This window comes from Simochromis diagramma, unplaced genomic scaffold (assembly GCF_900408965.1).
Source record: "Simochromis diagramma unplaced genomic scaffold, fSimDia1.1 OVJJ01000027.1, whole genome shotgun sequence".
NCBI lineage: Eukaryota > Metazoa > Chordata > Actinopteri > Cichliformes > Cichlidae > Simochromis > Simochromis diagramma.
The window spans coordinates 306,949-331,253 of NW_024386904.1; the positions used below are offsets into that span (position 1 = coordinate 306,949).

Genomic DNA, 24,305 nt, shown 5'->3' on the forward strand with positions numbered 1-24,305 from the left:
TTCACCTGTTGTCTTTATTTTAATTTCAAATTACCTTTCACCTCAACATGTTTGTCTTGTCATGTGGTAATATATTTTTTCAGCCATACATAGTTTAGCTTTACTAATCTATTCTTTATGCTTATTCTGTGTAGCTTTTTAACTATTCTAACAAAATAACTCTTTTCCCTAAATCTGTGTGTAAAATAAATTATTTCTTTTGTAAACACTGTTTTACAGTGTTTTTCTAACACTCAAACGGACAGATTCAAATTTCTCACTGTTTGTTTTGTTGAAGACCTTTGTAAGTGGGAGACCTGAGTGCACACACTGTGCATCTCCCCGCCCACTGGCGCAAGCTCTCTAGAGCTCTTTAGTGGACTTCAGTATATAAATCACTGACAAAAGAAAAAAGAACAGGAGGAGAAGCAGACGGGGTCAAAACGAGCTGAAGCTCTCTTTTCTGCTGTACAGGTAATTACCCCCATTTGCTTTGATATGATTTGATTTTCAAACAGTGTAAAAATGAAGTTAAGCCAGGTTAATGTTTGTTTGTTCTCAATGTAAAGAGTGCAGGTTATTGGAGAGTGGATGAAACTGTGTCTGTGAAGCACTCCTTCACCCCCAATGTTGCGAGTCTTATTTCAATATTGTTTTCATATATGTTACAGCTTTGTTTGCACTAATATTAATAAGAGCTGCTGTGAGAAAAGTACTACAGTGAATTTATACAAACAGCATTGGCTGCAGAATACTCTCATGGTTTAATAATTAATTTGTTTTTCTGTTGAGCTCTGATGATGCTTTGATTTTTAAACATTTGTTATGAGGTGGTAATATCAGGGGTGGGTAATAGTGGGTTGACTGCCCTCTTAAAGGACAACTCCCATTAAGGCTTAAATATCTGGGACACTCCACCATTTGGTCTTACAACTGAAGAAGCTTCTCCAATGAGAGGTGAAACATCTTCAAGAAAATAGAAGAAGTCCAGTCCCTTTTCTTTCCCAGCTCCTTGGATTACTATGACTATAAATGAGATCCTATACAGACGGTTGGTTGGTTAACCTGCAGTGGGTCTGGTACAAGTAGGTCATCTGGAACAGCAACTGATTAACTATCTGAATTAGTGATGGGATTTCTGGCTCTTTTTAGAGAACCGGCTCATTTGGCTCGGCTCACTAAAAAGAGCCGGCTCTTTCGGCTCCGAACCAGCTCTTCAGGTTGTTTTGTTGCTTTAATTAATTAATTAATTATCAACAACAATATAAAATTATTCACAAAAGGAATTAGTAATGTAAAAAACGTGGTTTTCTTTATGTATGTTTATATATAAATATTTATAGGGGCCCCTAGAGACGAAACACGTACAAACTCCACATTTCTAGCGTTAACTGAACTTCCAAAACAGAGCTACCTAGATCACTTAAATTACACAATCGAATTCATATGTCTATTGTTTTTGTATCAATACACAAACACTCATATATATATATATATATTCAAATAATTTAAAAAAAAAAACTTACCTGTTACTACCAGTGTTGGGAAGGTTACTTTTAAAATGTATTCCATTACAGAATACAGAATACATGCCCCAAAATGTATTCTGTAACGTATTCTGTTACGTTACTCAATGAGAGTAACGTATTCTGAATACTTTGGATTACTTAATATATTATCATGCTGTTTACAACTACATGAATGTACTATTGCTGTGATTTATTACTGTTACTGAAGGTCCGCGGCTCCGAACCGTAGTAAAGGGACCTCTGGCTAATACGTCGGGTTTGTGTTGGGCTCATAGCCGAAAACTGGCTTTACTTTGTTGTCTGGGTCAACTTTGCTAGCAAGAGACAGAGAGAGGCGTTGAAAGGCTGCTCCAACGGAACTTATTGTTTTTGGAGGAAAACACGAACACGGTGTACAGTCGAGTCTTAATAGCTTACTTACAACTGGGCTCGTCAGGCTCTCTTCTTGGCTGCAGTGGTTATTATTATATTTACATGCTTCCAGCTCCCGTTTTTTTTGCTCGGTGACAGCTCGTACTTTTCCTTTTTCTCCCTCCTCGCGCTCACAGACACATAAAGGGTATGGCAGTCCATTCTCCCTGCAGCACGGACTACACTGCCTATGATGCTACATTCTTTAGAGCTATACCGGTAGCATTCTGCCTATTAGCTTAGCACAACAACAACAAAAAGGCGCTCTCTCACCCAGGAAACACGCAGAGAGAGAGCGTCACCCTGTAACCATGGCAACCGTAACACTGCCGCCTGGAACAACAGAACGTAGCTGTCAAACAAAACCCAAACAGTCCTGACCCGCCACAATATGAAAAAGGGAAGTACCGCAGTGTAATCCATTTATTTCAACAAAGTAACTGTATTCTAAATACCACCTTTTTAAACGGTATCTGTAACGGAATACAGTTACTCATATTTTGTATTTTAAATACGTAACGGCGGTACATGTATTCCGTTACTCCCCAACACTGGTTACTACCACACACCCAATCCAATTGTTGATACTTCCTGGCTTGTGTAGCCACTGGGTAACAAAAGCTCAACACGTCCCCTAGCATCCCGGAGCACTTCTGTTGTGTTTTGGAGTTTGTACATGCTCCGGAGTGTGTACGTGCTTTGTCTCTAGGGGCCACTGTAAATATACTGCAACGATGGTTAAATGTTATTTTACAGTGACATGTTGGTTATCTCTGCACACTGTTGTTATTTCTTTAAGATACATGTTTGGTTGTGCTGCAGGAAAAAGGGAGTTAATGTGTGCAGGAAGGGGAGGGGGGTCCTTGTTGTTGTGTGACTGTGCGGGGCTGAAGTGAGGTGTTGTACGAGGTCACTCTCCCCGGAGTTAACGGCCCATGTGCCTGTGTTACCGAATAAATGGACAAACTGAGATCCAACCGTCTGGTTCTTGCGAACGTTACAATACTTTTATTTATTCACTCCGCATAAAATGTAATAAATAAATTATAAAATACAGAAACCAACTATTTACATTTCATACATTTCAACTTTTAACTACTTAAATTTTCAGCTTTTTTCTTTTAAACAAATTTAAAGTGAAACAACACAAAACACTGCAAACCACAACACAATAAAATATAAATTAAAATATGGAAAAAAAAAAGGGAAAAAAAGAACGCCCAGATCTTTAATTAAGGGAAAGGTTGGCATTTAGAAATATTAATATCACACTCAACTGACTGCGTTTTATCTTCCCATTGCACTGATGGGTGGACAGTTCTTAGGTGCCTGTGCGTGTTGTTTGTGGAGCCGGCTCTATGATATCCTTTTCTTATAGACTCTACACTCTGCCTTTGTTTTGTCCATAAGATTGAAATGGTTCCAGACTTTGCTTCTTTTCTTGGTGTCACTCATTTTCTTTACTGTACCTTTCCAATGTGACGGTGTTGTCTCCAGTGTTGTCAACTCCTCAGTAAGGAAAATCGCTATTGGCTGTCCTAAAAGTCGCTAGAAGTCGCTAAATGATGTCATCGCCTAATTTGCATAATTGGTCATGCTAATATAACTGTTGGAGAGAGAAATAACATCGTGGAAGAGACATAAAGTGAGTAAAAAACGTCCTAAATGCATTTAGAGTTTATTTAGAACTACAAATTAAATTTCTTTTAGCAATTATTGTTTTTTTTTAATGTCACAATTCCAACCCTGCTCCTTTACCCGGGCTTGGACCGGCAAAAGTGACCCGAAATAGGCACTCTGGTGGAGTTACTTTGTGTGTGTGTTTATAAGTAGTTTTAAACCTTGTGATCCACAAAACATCATAAGAGTAAAAGAAGAACTGACTGCGTTGCAGCACCCGCTGCTTGTTGAGAGTAAAAGCGATACGCGCTTACACGTCTTTTTTAGCGACTTTTTTTTTAGAAAAAAAGTCGCTAAGGGGTCTGAAAACTCGCTAAATATAGCGACAAAGTCGCTAAGTTGGCAACACTGGTTGTCTCTTGTTGCTCCCGGCCCTCTTTCGTTCCCTCTCCCTCCTGCTCTTGTTGTGTGCTACTGCTCTTGCCAGTGTAACTACCGCCCCTCCCCCCTCTGCTCAGCGCTGAGCAAATGCAAATGCAAGGCTCTGTTTGCCATCTCTGCTCAGAGCAAACACAAGGGTGACTTGCAGCGTGAAACGAAAAAAGTGAAAGAGAGGGCAGGAGAAAGGAAAAAAAAAACAAAACCCACGGCTCCCAATAGCTCTAAGAGCTATTTCGTTCGCGACCGACCCATCACTAATCTGAATTAAACAATCTGAAGGTGATGAATGATTACGGTAAATCCATTATAAAACTGAATGGGCAACGTCAGATGGCACACTTATTCTGAATGAAAACTAAAGATTATTTAAATATAAATCAATAAAGACAGGCCTCTATCTACATATGCAAGTAATCATGCCAGATTTGACACAACTACATGAAACATACAACGCAATGCCCACATGACAGGACCAACCATTTCAGCTGTAATTGGGAACCTAAGCCTTCAAACAACTGTGAAAGGTCTGTGTGAGTGGCCAGTAAATCTCACGCTAATGTCAGATTAGGTATAAACCTCACATTGCTTTAAACTCCTGGAATATCTAAAAGTCAGCAGTTTTTAGTGTTTGGTCACTTGCCAGTAAGGATCTTTGAGTTCATGATCTCCTTTCTACACACTGATTAGATTTCTTGCTTTTAACTGAAACATGGTTATAGAACAACTACAGTGTAACTGTAAAGTAGTGTTTGTGTTGAAAGAGGTTAAGTGTTAATTTTATTGTCTAACAGCTTTTTGCATTTGCATAAAATGCAAAAGCATCTTTTTGAAAAAATAAACAGCAAAATTAAAACTTTGGACAACATGGAGCACACGAGAGGGGATTAACATTCAAGGTTGTAAATGCACAAAAGGGAATAAAGGAAAGTGTACATAACTAGGGAACAAAGAATATGTGAAACCTTTCAAGAAAAATGATACTATAGAACTAAAAGAGGGCCACAATCCACAATACTGGATACAGACATCTTGAAATCAAAAATCCTAAAATGCTTCTTCCTACTCTTTCAAAAAAGCTTTTTTTTGTTTGTTTTTTCTTCATTTTGTTTTCACATGTTAACAATAATGCCACCTTACTATACTTAATTTGAATCGCTTTTCTGTTTTTGGACTGTGAGCTATCCATTTTCATGTTCCTCGCAGTAGTCACTTAATCTCAGAGATCCAGCCTTTAGATACTCATTGAGAACCAGTGTCTACCTTTTGAATTCAGCCCCAGTAAGTCGTGAATTGTATAATGCACAGTGCTGTTAACTTGCTTGTAGCTATCAGTCCAAATTTACGGTGGCCCCTAGAGACAAAGCATGTACAAACTCCAAAACACGTACAAAATCCAAAACACGTGCAAACTCCAAAACACTTACAAATTCCAAAACACGTACAAAATTCAAAACACGTGCAAATTCCAAATCACAACGGAAGTGCTCCAGGACGCTAGGGGCAGTGTTGAGCTCGATTTGCAAAATAAATGGCAAGTTTGTTGCAAACACATGGGCTGTATGGTCTAGTCTCCGTTGCGTTTCCCAAGTTGCCTAGCAACCATGATACTAACCGCTGGAAACGTGTCATACAACTTTGTTTGACAAAAATGAGGGAGAACATATTTTGTTCATTTGTTTGTTTGTTTCTACAAGAGCTTTGTGTGATTTGATAAGTATCTGAGGCTGAGACCACAGATGATTTTTGGGCTTCATTTCTGTACTGAACAGTCATTTAAGATTAGTTAGTAAATAACAATTAGCTAATGTTGTTCATGAGACTAAAGTCATCTCACTTTGGTAATGTAAATACAGTATAATATGGCCAATATTATAGTTATTATATTAATCATTATTAGCTATTACAGCAGTGAACACGAACTCTGTGTCAAATACTGAGCCTCAGTACAGATTCAAGTTGCAGTTATTTACACGTCTTATCACCTTAAATCTTCACTCAAAGACAAGTATCTTTGACAGTGCATATATAGGTGTATCATATATAAGAGACAAATGTTGTTCCTTCAGAATGAAGAGTAGACTGATATATTAAATATTCCTTTATTGGGAGAGAAAATCAGACCATGTCATAACTGCTTTAAGTCATACAGAATAGATATCAGAGCCTTAAACAGGCTGGCGTCTGCTAAATGGGTCAAACTGGGCAGAAAGTCTACAAACACATAACATCCTTATAGAATATGATGTAACACTATAGATCAACTTAGCTCAGAATATATAAAGCATATAAACAATTACAGCAATATGATACAACAAACACAGCAGTGCTACACTGTTCCAAAAAATAGTAATGTCAAATTATTTTACTGTGTATTTTACAGTTGTGTACTGTTTTTTGAGAATATCATTACATTTACATAAGTAGACTGTGATCTGACACGTCAAATGTAAAATAACATAACATCACTGTAAATGTAATAAAACACAATTTACTTGTTTGTTAAGTATATTTTGTTGTACATATGCATATTTAGATTGTAAAAATACATCCAGAAATGTCTCCCATCATGCCTTGGGACATGTGCTGCTGTTTAGATGTTCTTGTTTTATTGTTTATGGTTACGTTAATTTTAACTGTTATCTTGAATGTTGTGTTTACGCTGTGGTGCAGCGTCACTGACAGTTGTTGTTTTGTAGAGAGAGTGCTGTACCATGAGTGACTTCTGTTGTGCTGTTGTTGAACCTTGAGGCACATTGTAGCACCAGCAAGTGTTTTAATAAGGAGCTCCCCCTACCAGCTTGGGGTTAAATAACAAGCTCAATCTCTCTCTGTGAGCTTCTTTGTTAAGATTTCTCTGCATGCCACAATGTAAAACATTGCTCGGCAACGCTGTGCTAATTATATATTTTGAAAAAGAAATATAGAGGTAGGAATTGCAATTAATATAAATAACATGACGCTAAGCATCGGCCAATGAATGTGAACTAACAACAAGGACGCGGGTAACGCTGCGACCGTAGGAAAAAACCCTAATATGAAGGTATTTTACTGCATTTTACAGTAATGTTCTGTTCTTGTAGAATATCATTAAAGTTACGTAAATAGACTTTGACTTCACATTTTGAATGTAAATTAACGTTAAATCACTGTAATATAATACAACATAATTGTCATGATTATTAAATGTATCTGTCTGTACATATGCATATTTAGATTGTTAAAATACATTCACAAATGTATCATGGTTTCACAAATATCTGTCTGTTATTTGAAAAATTGAACTGTTGAATTCAAATGTAATGCTATGGAAAAGTATATAACATGATCCCTATAAGCTTGTGTTACATCACATAAGTATTATTATTGTTGCTAGTTAGGCTCAAGAGTTGGCAGTTTGCCTTGTGATCAGAAGATTGCCAGTTTGCGCCCTGGCTCAGACACTCGCCGTCATTGTGTCTGTGGTCAAGACTCTTCACCTACTAGTAATAGCCGATGGTGCAATATGGCAGCCTCGCCTCTGTCCCAGGGCATGCGATCAATTATTATTTAAACCAACTGTTAACTGTATATTTACGTATTATGATTCATATTTCCACATTCAGTTACCTTGTTTATAGGTAATTTCATTGTTTGATCACGTAAAAATGTTCCTAATTTAATGTCTAAAAGCACTTGGAAAAGGCAGAATCCCATGTCAAATTAGCGCAACAAACTCTATTTTCATTACTGGAAATAACCGTATTTTTATGGGACAGTTATTTTCTGTTATTTTACGGTCGTATTTTGGCGCCCCAGCTGCCGGAATATTACCGTTGTTTTAGGATGTTTTTTTTTAACAGTGTACTAATCCAAAATACTCAAAGCTTCATAGAACTGAAACAAACATTTATTTTTAGCACCATTCTGCTGCTGATACAGACTTTAGGTTTCTGAATATTAAACTTGTTGCTGCCTTTCATAGTGTGTAACTTGAAGGCCCTGAGTACTTTCTCCCACACTGAAAACACTGGAATGATAACATTATTTGAACATTACCTAATAAGACTGATTCAGGACAGACAATTAGTTATGTTAAACTTTCCTATCAGTCCTTCACAAACAGGGAACAGTCTGTCTATTCTCTCCATCTGTCAGCTGCTGCTGGCTCTTCCTCCTCCTCTTCCTCACACACTGCTGAGTTTGTCCTGGTGGATCATCAGGGGTGCAAAGCCTCACAGATGATGTGCAGCAGTGGGTCCCTCAGTCTGTCCTCACTCTGGACACTTGCAGTCGTCACACATGGAAATCAAATGTGTGATAAGCTGCAGGATTCAAACACAAGTGTAACTTATAAACACATGTTCATACTTTTATTCCACAATTAGAGAGAAAGAAACAGAGAGAGAGTGCAGGACAGACAGACAGGTGACAGTCTCAGGTGTAGACACTGCTACACAACAGCACAAAAGAAGGAGGATTTAGTGTTTGTGTTATTACGAAACAAGAAGAGTTCCCAGATGGTACAGTGGACACACGTGTGACTCCTGTGATGAAAGCATCTTTCTTTCAGCTTAACGAGTGAACCGTCAGCTCGTTCAAACACACGTTAAAGTCCGTTTGGCTCGACACCACCGAACAGAGGCAGCAATATAACACAGCTAACATTAACAGTGCAGTGAATCCTGCTTGTGCCGTGATATTCAGGACTGCAAACCGAGCAGCATCACTGACTTTCAGCTTGTTGTGTTTGTGGATATATTACTGACTTTAATTATCCACAAAATCATCACATTCTCTGTAAGATTAAAGTCAACTATTGAACGGCGCATATTTTAAAGTAAAGGCTTTAAAACCAAGTTAGTACAAACGTCGCTAATGTCGCATAACTTTCCCGACATGTGGCCAACAGGAATGTTTTAATGTTCTTCATTATAAAAACATTTGCGCATAAATAAGTGACATAATATTCAGTACTTACTTCTGAAAGTTTACTCTCCGCCCGCTCCACTTCCGCCGTTTTTTTTTCCAGCAAAATTATCCACACCACCGCCGCGCTATGAAGTCTGGGATATGTTGGGCCATGAAGGCTACACCGACCCATCCTTAAAATTCAGGGAAATTAATGATGCATTTGAGGGCCGCATGTAGAGCAGCCTTTGAATTAGGACAGCCTTCGTCGTGTCGCTGTGACGTAATCGGCCTTAAAATGCGGCCTTTAAGGCTGCAGACCCTGAATTGGGATACAGCCCAAATCCGGTCATTGGCACTTCCTGGCTTGTGTAGTTACTAGGTAACAAAAGCTCAACACTGCCCCTAGTGTCCTGGAGCACTTCCGTTGTGTCTTGAATTTTGTACGTGTTTTGAATTTTGTACGTGTTTTGGAATTTGTAAGTGTTTTGGAGTTTGTGCATGCTTTGTCTCAAGGGGCCACCGTACAAATTAACTATGTTTAAAGAATCTTTTTCTGTATGGTTGTAACAACAATCACATTCAAAACTGTAACTGTGCAGCTACCTTTTACTTTAACATTATTCTATATAAAATTATCTAGTTTAACTGATACATTACGATGTTTATTATAAATGCATTACTAACACACTAATCAGACTGGCATGTTTTGCATTCCATATATGACCAATATCAGGCCTGACTAATATTTGAATGGGAGACTGCCTCTTTTTGAAAACTGTCGGTAATTTGTTTTTCCCCTTGTCGAATCAGAATTGAGGGTTGGAGCAGTTTTCTCAACCACATAGCAGGATCAGAGGACTTCTGAATATTAATTTCTCTCTCAGTGATGGCTCTCCTGCACAGTGTCCTCTCTCCGGTCCTCAGCTGGACATGTCTCTGTTCACTAATGTACATATTCAGTACTGGACTGGTTGCTGCGGTTGCAGTTTTGACTGTGAGGAAAGTCTGGTACTCTCACAGGCTGTCATGCTTCAGCAAACCACCGGCAAACTCATGGCTGTTGGGCCATCTGGGGCAGGTACGATACACAGGCATGTTCTAGTTTTATATTTACGTATCTCTACATCATAAAAGCTGTAGGGTTCATGTACTTTCTGTTGCGACACAATAGATTTTCTCTTTGATTACTGATCTTAAGGTCTTGTTTTGTGATAAAACATGATAGATACGGGGCAGAGAAGAAGGTTTCCAGCTGATGGATGACATGGTGAAGACATACAAACACTCCTGCTCCTGGGTCCTTGGTCCTTTCTATCACCTGGTCAGACTCTTCCACCCTGACTATATCAAACCTCTGTTAATGGCACCTGGTAGGGTAAAACACAAACAGACCACATTTCAAGAGTTTTTGTTCTTCTCTTACATCATCCATCATCTCCTTCCTTCAGCCAGCATGACGGTGAAAAATGGGCTCATTTATAACCACCTACAGCCTTGGCTGGGTGAGTCAAATATTTCTGTTTTTCTCATCTGTGGTTACATAGTTTACAGGATGTTCCTTTTAGCATCACTAACTCTGTTTCTTATTTGTCTCAGGACGCAGTGTGCTGATCAGTAATGGCGAGGTGTGGTCTCGCAAAAGACGACTGCTGACTCCAGCTTTTCATTTTGATATTTTGAAGAGCTACATTACCATATTTAACTCCTCGTCTAAAATCATGCATGTAAGATTCACACAGCCATGCACAGAACTGCTTCCATGACGATTTTTGTTTCAATTAACCATTTAGACAAGCATTTGATCCAGTTTGATTTGTTGCTTTTTGGTAAAAGTGGTACAACCATGAGGAAAATTAGCTTTTTAGTTTTCTCTGTAGGTTCTAAATAAGTCATCTAGGTTGATTTCTAGTGTCATTCAACAAAAACAGCTTTATCAAGGCACTTGATGTTGTAAGTCAGGGATGCATGGGCTGTTGTATCTTTTTTTTCCCCCCCCAATGTGGATTGTTTTAATTATTTTTTTTAATAGCAGATTGTGTAAAAACAGGAACTTGTTTATCCTTTTTGTAATTGCTTTAGTGGTATTGTGAAAGGAAATGTGGACAGGTCTTCGTCAATAAGAAAGCCTATAAAACCCTGCTGTAACATAAACATCTTGCAGTGTCAAGGCTGTGAGGGCTGTTTAAGCAAAAGTACAATATCCAAATACAGGCCAACAAAGAAGCGGATAAAGATTTTATAGAGTTTTTCACACCAGGAGAAAAAGTAGAGGTGAGTCTGGGAAAACAACACAGGAGTTTCTTCCAGGTTTGGAGGATGAGTTTATTTCTGCCCAGTGTTTGAGTTTTCAGATAGCGTAGTTTTGCCAATAGTGAATGTACTGCTCACTTGGAGTATGAGGGAGGGTTTTACAGAGGAAGCGTTTGCATGCTGGTTGTGTCCACAAGGTGGCAGCCATGGCAGGGTGAGCAAGCAGGTGGTTAATGCAGGATGATCCAGGTAGAATGCAAGTATTCACTAGCATACTGACAGACTATAGCGCATAACCTTTAGATGAGTCAGATGGTCAACAGGTGCGGTGGGAAACCATGGAACTCCACCCCAAAGGAGTAGGATAGTACCAGCATGGCTTGACTTTAAGATGCTAGAAGGAAGAGAGAAAACAACTGACTCGCACCCAGCCGTGACATACGGAATTGAAGAAAACTCCAACAATCAACCAACTTCCTGTGAGCAAGCATTTTATGACAGTGCGAAGGAGAAAATCTATTTTAAAACATCAATAGAAGTCTGTTACAATATTCCAGATTCCTGAGAATTCTGAAATAAAGGAAGAATCTGATAAACATTCTAAACACCCAAATATAGCTTACAAACTACTGCTAAATGTCAATTATGAATTAGTTTTCAATTATGCCAAAAAAAGCTCTTTTAAACTAAATGTGCCTGTAAGATTTGTAGAATTATATTTTTATCATCCCTTTCTCCTCCTCCTCTAATCTGCCTTCTCCACTGCTTTCTCCTCCCACATCTCCATCTGAGTCTAAGCCAGAGTTCAGCTGCTTGAAGTTGAGGACAGCATGAATGACGCCCCAAATATGATTTTGTTTCCATGCAGATTCTCACATCTTTGTCCCATTCCTCCCTTCTTGTTTCTGTTTTCAGGACAAGTGGTGCCGACTTGTGGCAGAAGGCAAAACTAATCTGGAAATGTTTGACCACGTCAGTCTGATGACTCTGGACAGTTTACTGAAATGTGCCTTCAGCTACAACAGCAACTGTCAGGAGTGAGAACAGCCAATTATTTCAACTGATATCTTCCATTTTTGTTATGATGGTGTTTCTAAGAAAATTGTCCCTCCAGGTCTTCCAGTGAGTACGTGTCAGCCATAGTGCAGCTCTGTGACCTGGTAGGACAGCGGCAACACAACATTTTACATCATTGGGACTGGATTTACTGGAAGACTCAGCAGGGGAAACTGTTCAAACAAACCTTAAATATTGTACACAGGTAATGTTCTGACCTTCTGATATTTGTGTAGCCAAGTTATACAAGTTATGTAGGAAGCTGCACGTATCATGCATTTTAGTCTGCTGTATTCTGTTTTGCAGATTCAGCAGGGATGTGGTTCAGAAGCGACGTGCCCTTCTGAAAGCACAGAGGGAGATTGTGACACAATGTGAAGTTGCCCCGACATCACAGAGGAGGAAAGATTTTGTGGACATTCTGCTGCTGACAAGGGTAGGACAGAGGGACTCGGAGGAGCATCATAGTAGTAGTAATAAAATAAACAAACAAGAAGGGATGATAATCCACTTCCAGAGCCATTAATTTGATCAGTTCTGAAATGATCACATGGAACTGATCTGAGTTTAGTTTTGCTTATATAAGACATAGGACATCCACTTTCACAGTGCATTGAATAAGCCTGTATTAGTGCCTATTTAGCATTACACAGCTTTATATCAGACCCAGCAACACGCTCAGACAAAAACTGGTTCACCCGAAAGACAAAACGCCAAAACACAGACTTAACAATGTGGTGCATGCTGTGTAGTGCAGCTAGTAATGCCCAGACCTCTACATTGGAGAGACCAAACAGCCACTTCACAAGCGCATGGCACAACACAGAAGAGCCACCTCCACAGGACAAGACTCAGCTGTCCATCTGCATCTAAAGGTCAAAGGTCACTCTTTCGAGGATGCCAATGTTCACAGTTTGGACAGAGAGGACAGATGGTTTGAAAGAGGAGTGAAAGAAGCATCTATGTCCACTGTGAGCGACCATCTTTGAACAGAGGCGGGGGCTTACGACACCAACTGTCTGACATCTATAATCCAGTTTTGAGATCCCTCCCAGACGCCTTAACGCCCACTCACATCCTGGGCCATCTGATCTCAGGAAATCACATGATAGGGTGGGGCCAGGTTTCACAATGAACACACCCGAAACTCTGGCTGATTGGGACCCACACCCAGTTTCACACCTTGGCTCAGGCGATTAGAGGATCATCAGGGGGTCCTTTTGTCCCTCTGTGGGGGGAAACTCCCACTAGGTTTATATCTGGGACTCTCCACCATTTGACCTTAGAACTGAAGAAGCTTCTCGGATGAGAGGTGAAACATCTTCAAGTAACTTAAAGAAGTCCAGACGCTTTTCTTTGCAAGCTCCTTTGACTACGATGACCTGGATGACTGAGAACCTTCACAGACACAGCTTTATATCTCACTCCAAGTAAAGTCCACAGGCACTGGAGCAGTTCATGTCAAACATACGTGCAACCGTAGCAAAATGGTGTAGGGGCTAAATTGAAGTTGGTCTCAGAGTGAGTAAATAGTTAAAGGTAGATTTAAAAAGTGAAGGAAGGAGAACATCTAAAAATGTATTGCATTTTTGGGACTTTATCAGTGTTACTGATGTGTGTGTTGAAGGACGAAGATGGACAAGGCCTAACAGATGAGGAGATACAAGCTGAAGCCAACACCTTCATGTTTGCAGGTGAGACGCTACAAGGGTGTAGATTTGGCATGGACGGAAGGGACATGTCCCCACCAATATCCAGCGATTATTGAATTGTCCCCACCAATAATTTGATCTCTTCGAGTAAAGAAAAACAAACCCGACAGAAAGAAAAAAAAAAGATCTGTCAACATCTCATTCACCCAGCGGTGCAGAAAGAGTTAAATTACGTCCTCTACTGCAGCGGTCCCCAACCCCCGGGCGTTTGGTACCGGGCCGCGAGAGTTGAGGCTCAGGTGTGAAATGTATGGTTTTCAGGGTTTTCATCAGTTTTCAGCGTTATTTTGTTATCGTTAACTCGGTTTTCCTGGGTCTTTTCACGTGTGTTATGAATAAATCTTCTTTTTTTTCGGTACCGGTACTACTTTTATTTTGTTGTATTTATCCGCAACACCTTAAAGGCCGGTCCGTGAAAATAATGTCGGGCATAAACCGGTCCGTGGCGCAAAAAAGGTTGGGGACCGCTGCTCTACTGAAGTCCTACGTCATGTGACAAATATGGCCAATGTGATTGGCTGTGCCTTTAAGGGAGCTCTGTTTAGTTTTAGCAGCGGCAAACCTGCGCTGCGAGGAGGAGGAGAGGAGGACGGCAGCAAAGAGGAAGAACCTGGATATAAGAAAGTATTTTTCAAAGAAACCTGTAACTCACTTAAAGTCAAGTTCACTCATAAAATGTGTCCGTCATAATAACGTTACAGGCTATGCTAGGCTTTGGCCCACATCAGTCTAAAATTGTATGTAACCATGAACATGTTTTGGAAACTAACTGCACAACAGGCAGCACTATCAGTTCTCTCAGTCTCAGAGCAGCGTTTCTAACTTTGATTGAAACTGTCAGAGAAAACGGAGCCTCGAGCAGCCAGGATATTAGTTTACAGAGGCTGTTAGAATTACATGTCTAACGTTAAAATGTTGGTGACACAATAATTTCATCCTAATGGTACTGACATATTCATAGGGTTCATTTTTGAGACAAAATATCATGAGGTCGTCATGATTTTGCAAATATTTCAACCAACACAAAGCTCAGAGAGTAATGGTGACACAAGATCACAGGTGGAATTGGATGATGACTTGATAGTTCATGACTGTATTTGAAGCACATGTGTGACTGCATGTATGTGGAATGTCTCACTGTTATTCATCAGCTGACAGAGGCAGCTCTGCCATGTTGTAGCTCAGAGGTGAAGAGGTGAGGTCACAGGTGACTGACTGATGATTTGGTGCTATAGATTAACTAGTATTTATTATCATGACAACTGTTAGGCTGCTGATGTAAATTGATTCATTAGTGTATATCTGACAAAGAATCTGAATTGACACATCTCACTTTTTATATGGCACGAATCAATGTGTTATTTTATCAGGTAGCAATATGTCCTAGTGCAGTCAGAGGGGAGGAGCCAGGGCCAAAGGTGAGGCACATCAAGCACAGAATAATAATTGTAATCTGAGGATAAAACGCAGGTACTGAGGCTGAAAGAAGCTTCAGTGCTCTCAGAAGACTAAAAACATGGCTACGGTCAACAATGACTCAAATGAGATTAAACAATGCTGCTGTGTGTCCACCAGGAGAGACTGGACAGTATAGATGCAAAACCAATATGCCAGCAGTTCATCTCAGTTAGTGAGAGGAGCAGGCATGTGTGTGGCTGCTTCACATAGTGGACATTGAGTTGTTGTGTGGGGACACCAGCAGTCCATGTCTGTTGCTGTAGCAGTAGTTCATGTTTAGAATAAAAAATCTCAGCTCACTGATTTGATCGGAGCAGTAGTGCCTAAAATGTTGCATAATTTTGCTGAAAAATCTTTTATTTTGTGGTAATCTTAGATGAGTAGTTATATGGACAAAAACCAGCAGGTCATTCAGTGTTCCCTTAGTGCTGATGTATCAGAGATGTTGGTGTTATAACTGAACTAATGTTGTTAAGTCCTTAAAGTCATATTCTTTTATTGTCATGACTCTATTTTTATTTTTGTATGATACCTGAGTTATATGGATTATGGCTGAAGTAAACTAAAGTCTAAAATACTTTAGTCAGTCATTTGTTTAATAGTAATTTAACATTATAGAATTCACATATAAAACTATGAATTGTAATTTTAAATGTTTAAAAGCAGGTAGAATAGCATATGTAGGCAAGTATATTTCTCCTTTTTTATCAAGAACCAAAGACAAAAAGGGTGAAAAGAAAGAAACAGGGCAGAGTTCGGTGGTTGAATCATCCGTCCCCACCAATGCCAAAACCAAATCTACGCCCGTGAGACGCTACTCTGACACCAACTTTTGTGGTCAGATGTAAAAATGACAAACTATAATGTTAACGGCACTAGGATGAGTATGTGTCTTTAGAGCGCATAGTTTGTTGTCCTTCAAATGTTTTAACAGTTTGCAAATCTTCCTTCTTCTTCTGCAGGTCATGACACAACAGCCAGTGCCATCTGCTGGACGCTGTATAATTTAGCACGCCATGAACACTATCAGGAAAAATGCAGACAGGAAGTGATGGACCTGTTGGAGGGACGAGATGAAATCCAGTGGTCAGAAAATACAAATGCCAACAACATTATTTGCAGTTTCAAATGTTTACATATGAATATTATCTCAGTGCACTGACATGACTTAATTTTCAGGGAGGATCTGTCCAACCTTCCCTTCACCACCATGTGCATCAAAGAGAGCCTCAGACTCCACTCTCCTGTGCAGGCTGTATCACGGAGTTACACCCAGGACATGGTGCTGCCAGGAAACCGAACAGTCCCAGCGGGTCAGAGTCAAAGCTCTCTTTCAAGGTTTCTAAATGGATTTTAGAGGTTAAAGAGCTGTGTCTCATCATGAATCATACTAAACTTTATTAAATGCTTAATTTGTGAGACTGTATGTTAAAGGATCACACCAACAGTTGGTGACCAATAAAGATTGATGCTGTAAAGGGAAACTTCTTCTTGTGAAACAGGTACAGTCTGCCTGCTCAGCATTTATGGAACACACCACAACCCTATTGTTTGGACAAATCCACATGTAAGTACTTGGTGACATAATCTGCATTTCTGCTACAAATCTATTGTGTGTTTAACCTTTCCCATTGGCTCTCTGACCAGGAGTTTGATCCCCATCGATTTGACCCAGGCAACAAAATGAACCAAGCTTCTCATGCCTTCATCCCCTTCTCCTCAGGCCCCAGGTTCAGTTTTAGCCTTAATCTAAATAGTACAACTAGGAAATGGACTGGTTAAAATATAACAAGTATCTCTTTACAGGAACTGCATTGGTCAGAAATTCGCCATGACAGAGCTTCAAGTTGTAGTGGCCCTGACCCTTCTCAGGTTTCGACTGACCCCAGGGGTGAACCCTAAACTCGGGAGCAGCAGAGTTCGCCGTCTTCCCCAAATCGTCCTGCGTGCAGAGGGAGGCCTGTGGCTGCAGCTGGAGCCTCTGAACACACTCAGACTGAACAAACAGTCAGAGGAATGATCCATAAGATAATACTTGAACTTAATTTTTAATAAAGTGTCAGGAAAAGATCAGCAGCTAGACAGTGAGACTTGACATTGACATTAAAACTACAGCAGACCTGTGAAAGAATTTTGTTTGAATTTTGTTATTGTGCTTTAAGGAAAAAGGAAAAGCTTTCTCTTTATGGGGCAAATGTGCACAGATAGTCTTCAGTGCTCCCAATTCCAGTTTTATAAAGTGTAAAATGCAAATACTTATTCTTCCTGAAAACTTGAGAAAGTTTCGTCTGCTATATTCCATTGGATTTATTCAAATTCTGTGTTGCTATTTCCAGAATAACTTCATGAAAACATAATGAGCCACATAATTATCACTTGATTCATTATGAGTCTTTCGAGTTTAAAAGGTGTACAGGTTTTCCATTGTCATAATTTATCACCCTGATTATGTGATCAACACAGTTCTTGCTTTGCTTGTCCTCATGCATGAATTCATCTGATTTTGCCATTGCAGAATTTATATCTATTAGAAATAAAGGATGAACAGGCTGCTGCTCTGGACTAATCTCTTTTAAAGTCTGAATCCTATGGAGTTCTACTGCATCTTCCAAAACAATAAAGACGAGGTCCACATGGTTTTCCAACAGAGTTTTACAAATATTGGCCTATGCTAGCACCCACTTTAAAAAAAATGGTAACTCAAATTCAGAATGACCACACACTATGCTCAAACATATACTGTGCCATCATTAGTCTCTTTCTTAAACCAGACAAACACCTTATATTTCATACAACTACTGCCCAGTCATTAATAATTAAAATGAGTGTTAAAATCATTTGCAAAGTTCTTTCCATAAGAGCAGAAAAACAAAAGTAGAAAAAGTCACTTCATTAAAATACATCCCAACCAAACAGGTTTCATCAAAGCTAGACATTCAGCCAATAATACAGACTTATTATGTAATAGACTACTGTTCCTTTAACAAATGACACAGGATCACAGAAAAAAAATTGTCTGCTACTTGCGGTATTTCATGTGTCTTATACTCAAGTGTGCTGAGTCTAGATCTATAGTCGGATTTTACCCAAGACATCAGGTTCTGAAGTTTTACAGGGTATCATTGGCTATTTATACCGATACGAGAAAGTAATTTCATATTCATTATACAGCCACTGTACATAACTAAATTTTGCTTCAAAGCTGTGAGAGATTACAAAAACTTGTCCACATTAACAAACGTGTGAACAAGTTCACTCGAGTGGTTATGCAACGCACATAGACTGTTGAAAAACTGCTTTAGGCACTTGTGAGTTTTTGCTGTTGACCTCTGCAGAAACCAGCAGTAGTCACCCATTATGTTGGGTTGTCTCCATGGTGGCAGTAACCTGGTTGAATCGTTCTCCGTGTTCATCACTCACATGACCCAAATTTGAAGGGAAAAAATCCAGATGACAATGCAAGAAATGCATTTTGAGTGACATTCAGCAGCCGAGTTGCTGATATGCAGCTAACAAGTTCAGCGCAGTTTCCAACCCGATGGCTTTCAAGAAAGTTTTGCACAACTAGCACAAGTGAATCCCAAGCCGCGAGTTCAAGCGTGTACACTTTGGATCTGAATGTGTCATCACGCATTATTTTGCAGATTTCAAGACTAGCAAAAATTCCTGCTTTTAGCTTGCCATCCGTTTTGATCTTTCCAAACCTATCCTTCAGATACTGGAAACCATTTCCACTACGATCCATTACCACAGCAAAGATTTTCATTTTCATCATTGTGTCACTTTATAATGATTGCTATCATCACGACTGTTCCATAGACGCAGCAAACGGCATTGCCTTTCTCTTGCCATTGAGCCACAGTGTGAGGCCAGAGTAGCACACAGTGCAGCAGCTGTGAGGTGCCCAGCTTTTGTCTTAATCCCTAACTTTACACCCGAAATAATACTTGTAAGCAACTGTCACTGTCTTCGTCAGGTTTTCGTACTGATCGCATGAGGTGTATTTACCACAATTATAGCAAAAAGTGTCTGGATGGTTAATGCAGCTCCGCCCAGTCATCTTTAGAAGAAAACAGACTCATAGACTTACTAGCAAAATAAGAAAACAGTACTTGACTCATCTTGCATTATATAAAGGCTTAGCAACTACTGACATCAGCTCAGTGAGCTGCTCAGATGTGCCCAGACGCTGCAGGAACATGCTGCTGCCATCATGTGTTATAAACCAGGCGCTGGAAGCCATGATGCAGGTAATGGTGCATCAAATATAATGTTGCCATACATCACTACCCGGGCCCATTTACAACGTAGTCGCCAAACTGTACTTGGCCTATAACTTAACATCTAGATGAATTCTGACTTCTGATTTAGAATCAGCGCACTGTATTTTATGTAAAGAGCATGTTTTATTCCAAGTAGCAAAATCTTTGTTGTCCTGTGTTATAAGACTACAGTAGCTTCTTTAGATGCAAGAAAATATTTGATTTGTTTACTTTGTTAAGCCTCGATTAGCTGCATGTACAGATATAGATATCATACAAAATTTATGATATATTTATGATACCATATCGAGACTTGCTTTCTTAAGAACAAGTGACATCATTGATGACATTTAAAGCCTTGGTATTTCAGAGAGCGTTTCGAGTGTTGGTGTGTTTTTTGGATATGTGTTTTAAAGTAGTTTTCTTGAGCAGGTTGGATTGACAAATCAAAGCTACCACAGTTGTTTTGATTGGCTTAGCCACTAGGCTAAAAGTAAACTCTTACGCAAGCTGGCTCAGGATGTCCCGGTTTTTATTATTAACTTTCTTTGGTCCAGATATTAAACAGAGCAGACATTATGTCCCAGATACCTTTGAATGTTCAAACCGGCACAACTTGTTTCTGAAACACTAACAGGTAAGTCCAAAACAGCAACTCTGTTTCTTTAATCAACATTAAGACTTTTACCGGGAAAAGTGAACGGAAGTCCTTCATCAAACCACCTGATCAACAAACTCCGACTTGAAGAAAAAGCAAACTTTGTAGCTGCTCCATCCACCTCTGCTTGTTTTACACAGAAAAAAAATCTGTAGTAAGTCTCCAAAATATGCAGATGAACTGTTAAGTTAGTCTGATACTATGTTTAAATGTTAGAGCTTGCTTAACACATTATAATCATTTACGGGAATATTATGTCAATATTATATGTAATAATTTATTGAAATAAGCCTCCAGAAGTTGTATTTAAATGTGCAGATGAGGAGTTTTTCCTCCACACTGTCATATGATGGGGTTTTCTCTGATGCTTTATTGTGGGGTCCACCTTACAATATAAAGTGCCTTGAGGCGGCTGTTGTTGTGATTTGGCGCTATATAAATAAAACTCAATTGAAAATGGAACTTCCTCTGTATGGTTGTAACAAGAATCACATGCAAAACTGTAACTGTGCAGTTACCTCTTACTGTTCCACCATTCCATAAAAAGTATGCTGTTACTATGTTTTCTCTAAGTACATTGCTAACTCACCGTATCACTATAATCAGACTTGTTATGCTTCTCTGAAGATAAACACAACAATCAAATCAAATCACTTTTATTGTCACATCACATGTGCAGGTACACTGGTACAGCACATGCGAGTGAAATTCTTGTGTGCGAGCTTCACAAGCAACAGAGTTGTGCAAAATACAATAATGTAAACAGGCAAAATATACGAATGGCTAAATCTGAAACTAAATAAATATATGTACAATATATAATAGTATATGCAAAAAATTATTTTTCTGGATGTGTATACTAAATGTTTTTCTACGTGTGTGTGTGTGTGTACACATATTTTACAAATTAAATAGAGTCAACAATAAATAAAATATATAAAAATATACAGAGTTGAGACATGTGCAAAACAGTGGCATTACTGTACAGTATGGAGTGCATAATGTTAAAGTTCCAGTAGTGAAGCTGAGGTGTCTATGACGTGTCCAGCAGTCTGATGGCCTGGTGGAAGAAGCTGTCTCTCAGTCTGCTGGTTGGGGACCGGATGCTGCAGAACCTCCTTCCTGATGGAAGCAGTCTGAACAGTTTATGGCTGGGGTGACTGGAGTCCTTGATGATCCTCCCCGCTTTCCTCAGGCAGCGCTTCCTGTAGATGTCTTGGAGGGAGGGAAGCTCACCTCCAATTATCCGTTCAGAGCACCGCACTACTCGCTGGAGAGCTTTGCGGTTGTAGGCGGTGCTGTTGCCGTACCAGGTGGTGATGCATCCAGTGAGGATGCTCTCAATGGCACAGTGATAGAAGGTCCTGAGGATGCGGGGGCTCATGCCGAATCTTTTCAGTCTCCTGAGAAAGAAGAGGCGCTGCTGCGCCTTCTTCACTGTTTTGTTTGTGTGTACTGACCACGTAAGATCCTCAGCCAGATGTACACCAAGGAACCGGAAGCTGCTCACTCTCTCCACAGCAGCGCCGTTGATGGTGATGGGGGTGTGTACTTCTCTGCACCTCCGGAAGTCCACTATCAACTCCTTTGTCTTTGCGACGTTGAGGGTGAGATGGTTGTCTTGACACCAGTGGGTCAGGACGCTGATGACGGATGACGGGATTGTTTTTGATTCCATATATATCTGATATCAGGAACCTAAGCAGTGTCAGCCTTGACCAATATTTGAATGGGAGACTGCCTCTTTTTGAAAACTGCCGGTAATTTGTTTTTCCCCTTGTCGAATCAGAATTGAGGGTTGGAGCAGTTTCCTCAACCACACAGCAGGATCAGAGGACTTCTGAATATTAATTTCTCTCTCAGCGATGGCTCTCCTGCACAGTGTCCTCTCTCCGGTCCTCAACTGGACATGTTTCTGTCCACTAATGTACATATTCAGTACTGGACTGGTTGCTGTGGTTGCAGTTTTGACTGTGAGGAAAGTCTGGTACTCTCACAGGCTGTCATGCTTCAGCAAACCACCGGCAAACTCATGGCTGTTGGGCCATCTGGGGCAGGTACGATACACAGGCACCATCTAGTTTTATATTTATGTATTTATGATCTCTATATCATAGGATGTAACAAGAGCTTTCACAGTTAAACAGGATGGACTTAACATTTGCTCTTTGATTACTATAATCGGTGCAAAATTTTGTCTTGTTTTGTGAAAAAACATTATAGATGCAGAGCACAGAAGAAAGTCTCCAGCAGATAGATGATCTGGTGAAGACGTACAAACACTCCTGCTGCTGGTTCCTCGGTCCTTTCTATCACCTGGTCAGACTCTTTCACCCTGACTACGTCAAACCTCTGTTAATGGCACCTGGTAGGGTAAAACACCAACAGTCAAGTAATTAAACCACAGTTTTTATTCTTCTCTTACAGCATCCATCAATTACTTCCTTTAGCCAGCATGACAATGAAAAAGAGTCTCATTTATCACCACCTACAGCCTTGGCTAGGTGGGTCAAATATTTCAGTTCTTGTCATCTGTGCTTACACAGTTTACAGGACTTGCACCTTTTTCCAGTTTTTTATGTTCCTTTTAGCATCACTAACTCTGTTTCTCTTTTGTCTCAGGACGCAGTGTGCTGATCAGAAATGGCCAGGTGTGGTTTCGTAAAAGACGACTGCTGACTCCAGCTTTTCATTTTGATATTTTAAAGAGCTACATTACCATATTTAACTCCTCGTCTAAAATCATGCATGTAAGATTCACACATACAGTCACACATACACTCATGCACAAAACTATTTTTGGTTTTAGTGATCATTTAGACGAGCAAGCATTTGATCCATTTTGATGGGTTGTTGGTAAAAGTGGTGCTGCCATGAGGAAAATTCACTTTACAATTAGTTTTAGATTCTTAATAAGTCATCAAGGTTGATTAGTAGTAGGCTGGACGAGTAAAACAACTTATTAAATTTATAAAATTGTAGAAAAATTTCTAGCAGTTCAAAATGTAAAGTTTTCATTAATTTACAGAAAATATCATTTTGTTTTCTTTTGAATTTTTGGGCACACTATCAAAAAGTTTTTTGTCAAAAAGTTTTTCCAAATTACAGAGGATGTATCCACTGAGTTTAATTCTGTCTTGTGTTCAATCTTCCACATAGCGCAGTTTTAGCAGTCATAAATGATATGCTCGCTTGGAGTGTGAGGGATAGTTTCCAGAGGAAAGGGCTGCATGCTGGTGTCCACAAGGTGGCAGCCATAGCAGGGTGGGCAGGCGGGTGGTGAATGCAGGATGATCCAGGTAGAATGTGAGTACTGACTAGCAGAGATGGGCAGTAACGCGTCACTGTAATCTGATTACTTTTTTCAAGTAACGAGTAAAGTAAGGGATTACTATTGCAAAAACGGTAATTAGATTACCGTTACTTTCCCGTAGGAACGCTGCGTTACTGCGTTACTAAAACCGTGATTTTCTTTTGCGAGAATGTCTCACGACAGTGACGTAAGCGAGTGCGCCGTTAGTGACAACAGCTGTCTGCAGATCAACAATCTCTTTACGGGAACTGCATTGGTCAGAAATTTGCCATGACAGAGCTTCAAGTTGTAGTGGCCCTGACCCTGCTCAGGTTTCGAATGACTCCAGGGGTGAACCCTGAACTCAGGAGCAGCTCAGCTGGAGTTCGCCGTCTTCCCCAACTTGTCCTGCGTGCAGAGGGAGGCCTGTGGCTGCAGCTGGAGCTTCTGAACACACCCAAACTGAATGAGCAATCAGAGGAATGATCCAACAAGTGGAGTTTTTGTCTAAATTTCAGGAGCAGGACCACACCTCATCCACGCCCCTTTCACTCTTCAGTCAATATATGCTCCTTAAACCATCATCGTACATTGTAACTGAGGATGTGGTCCCAGCTAGTGAATATAATGTTTAAACTTAATTTTTAATCACGAGTCAGGAAAAGATCAGACACAAAATGAAATTTACTGCAGGCAGTAACCTGTGTCTGCAGTAAACTGCTCCCACTTTTGTGTTCTTATGTAATA

The 24,305-nt window shown here is 39.9% G+C and overlaps 1 protein-coding gene across 1 annotated transcript; it reads left to right on the top strand.

The window, feature by feature from the left end:
- The first annotated feature begins 222 nt into the window (after positions 1–222).
- On the top strand, positions 223–17,896 carry LOC120735479 (cytochrome P450 4F3-like). The gene is made up of 14 exons (XM_040034869.1): positions 223–453; positions 9,681–9,948; positions 10,096–10,240; positions 10,319–10,372; positions 10,467–10,594; positions 12,036–12,157; positions 12,235–12,381; positions 12,483–12,612; positions 13,804–13,870; positions 16,309–16,432; positions 16,526–16,659; positions 16,849–16,913; positions 16,994–17,076; positions 17,153–17,896. The coding sequence occupies exons 2-14, from the start codon at positions 9,757–9,759 to the stop codon at positions 17,364–17,366; spliced, it is 1,605 nt and encodes a 534-aa protein (XP_039890803.1). The 5' UTR covers positions 223–453; positions 9,681–9,756; the 3' UTR covers positions 17,367–17,896.
- Positions 17,897–24,305: the final 6,409 nt, after the last annotated feature.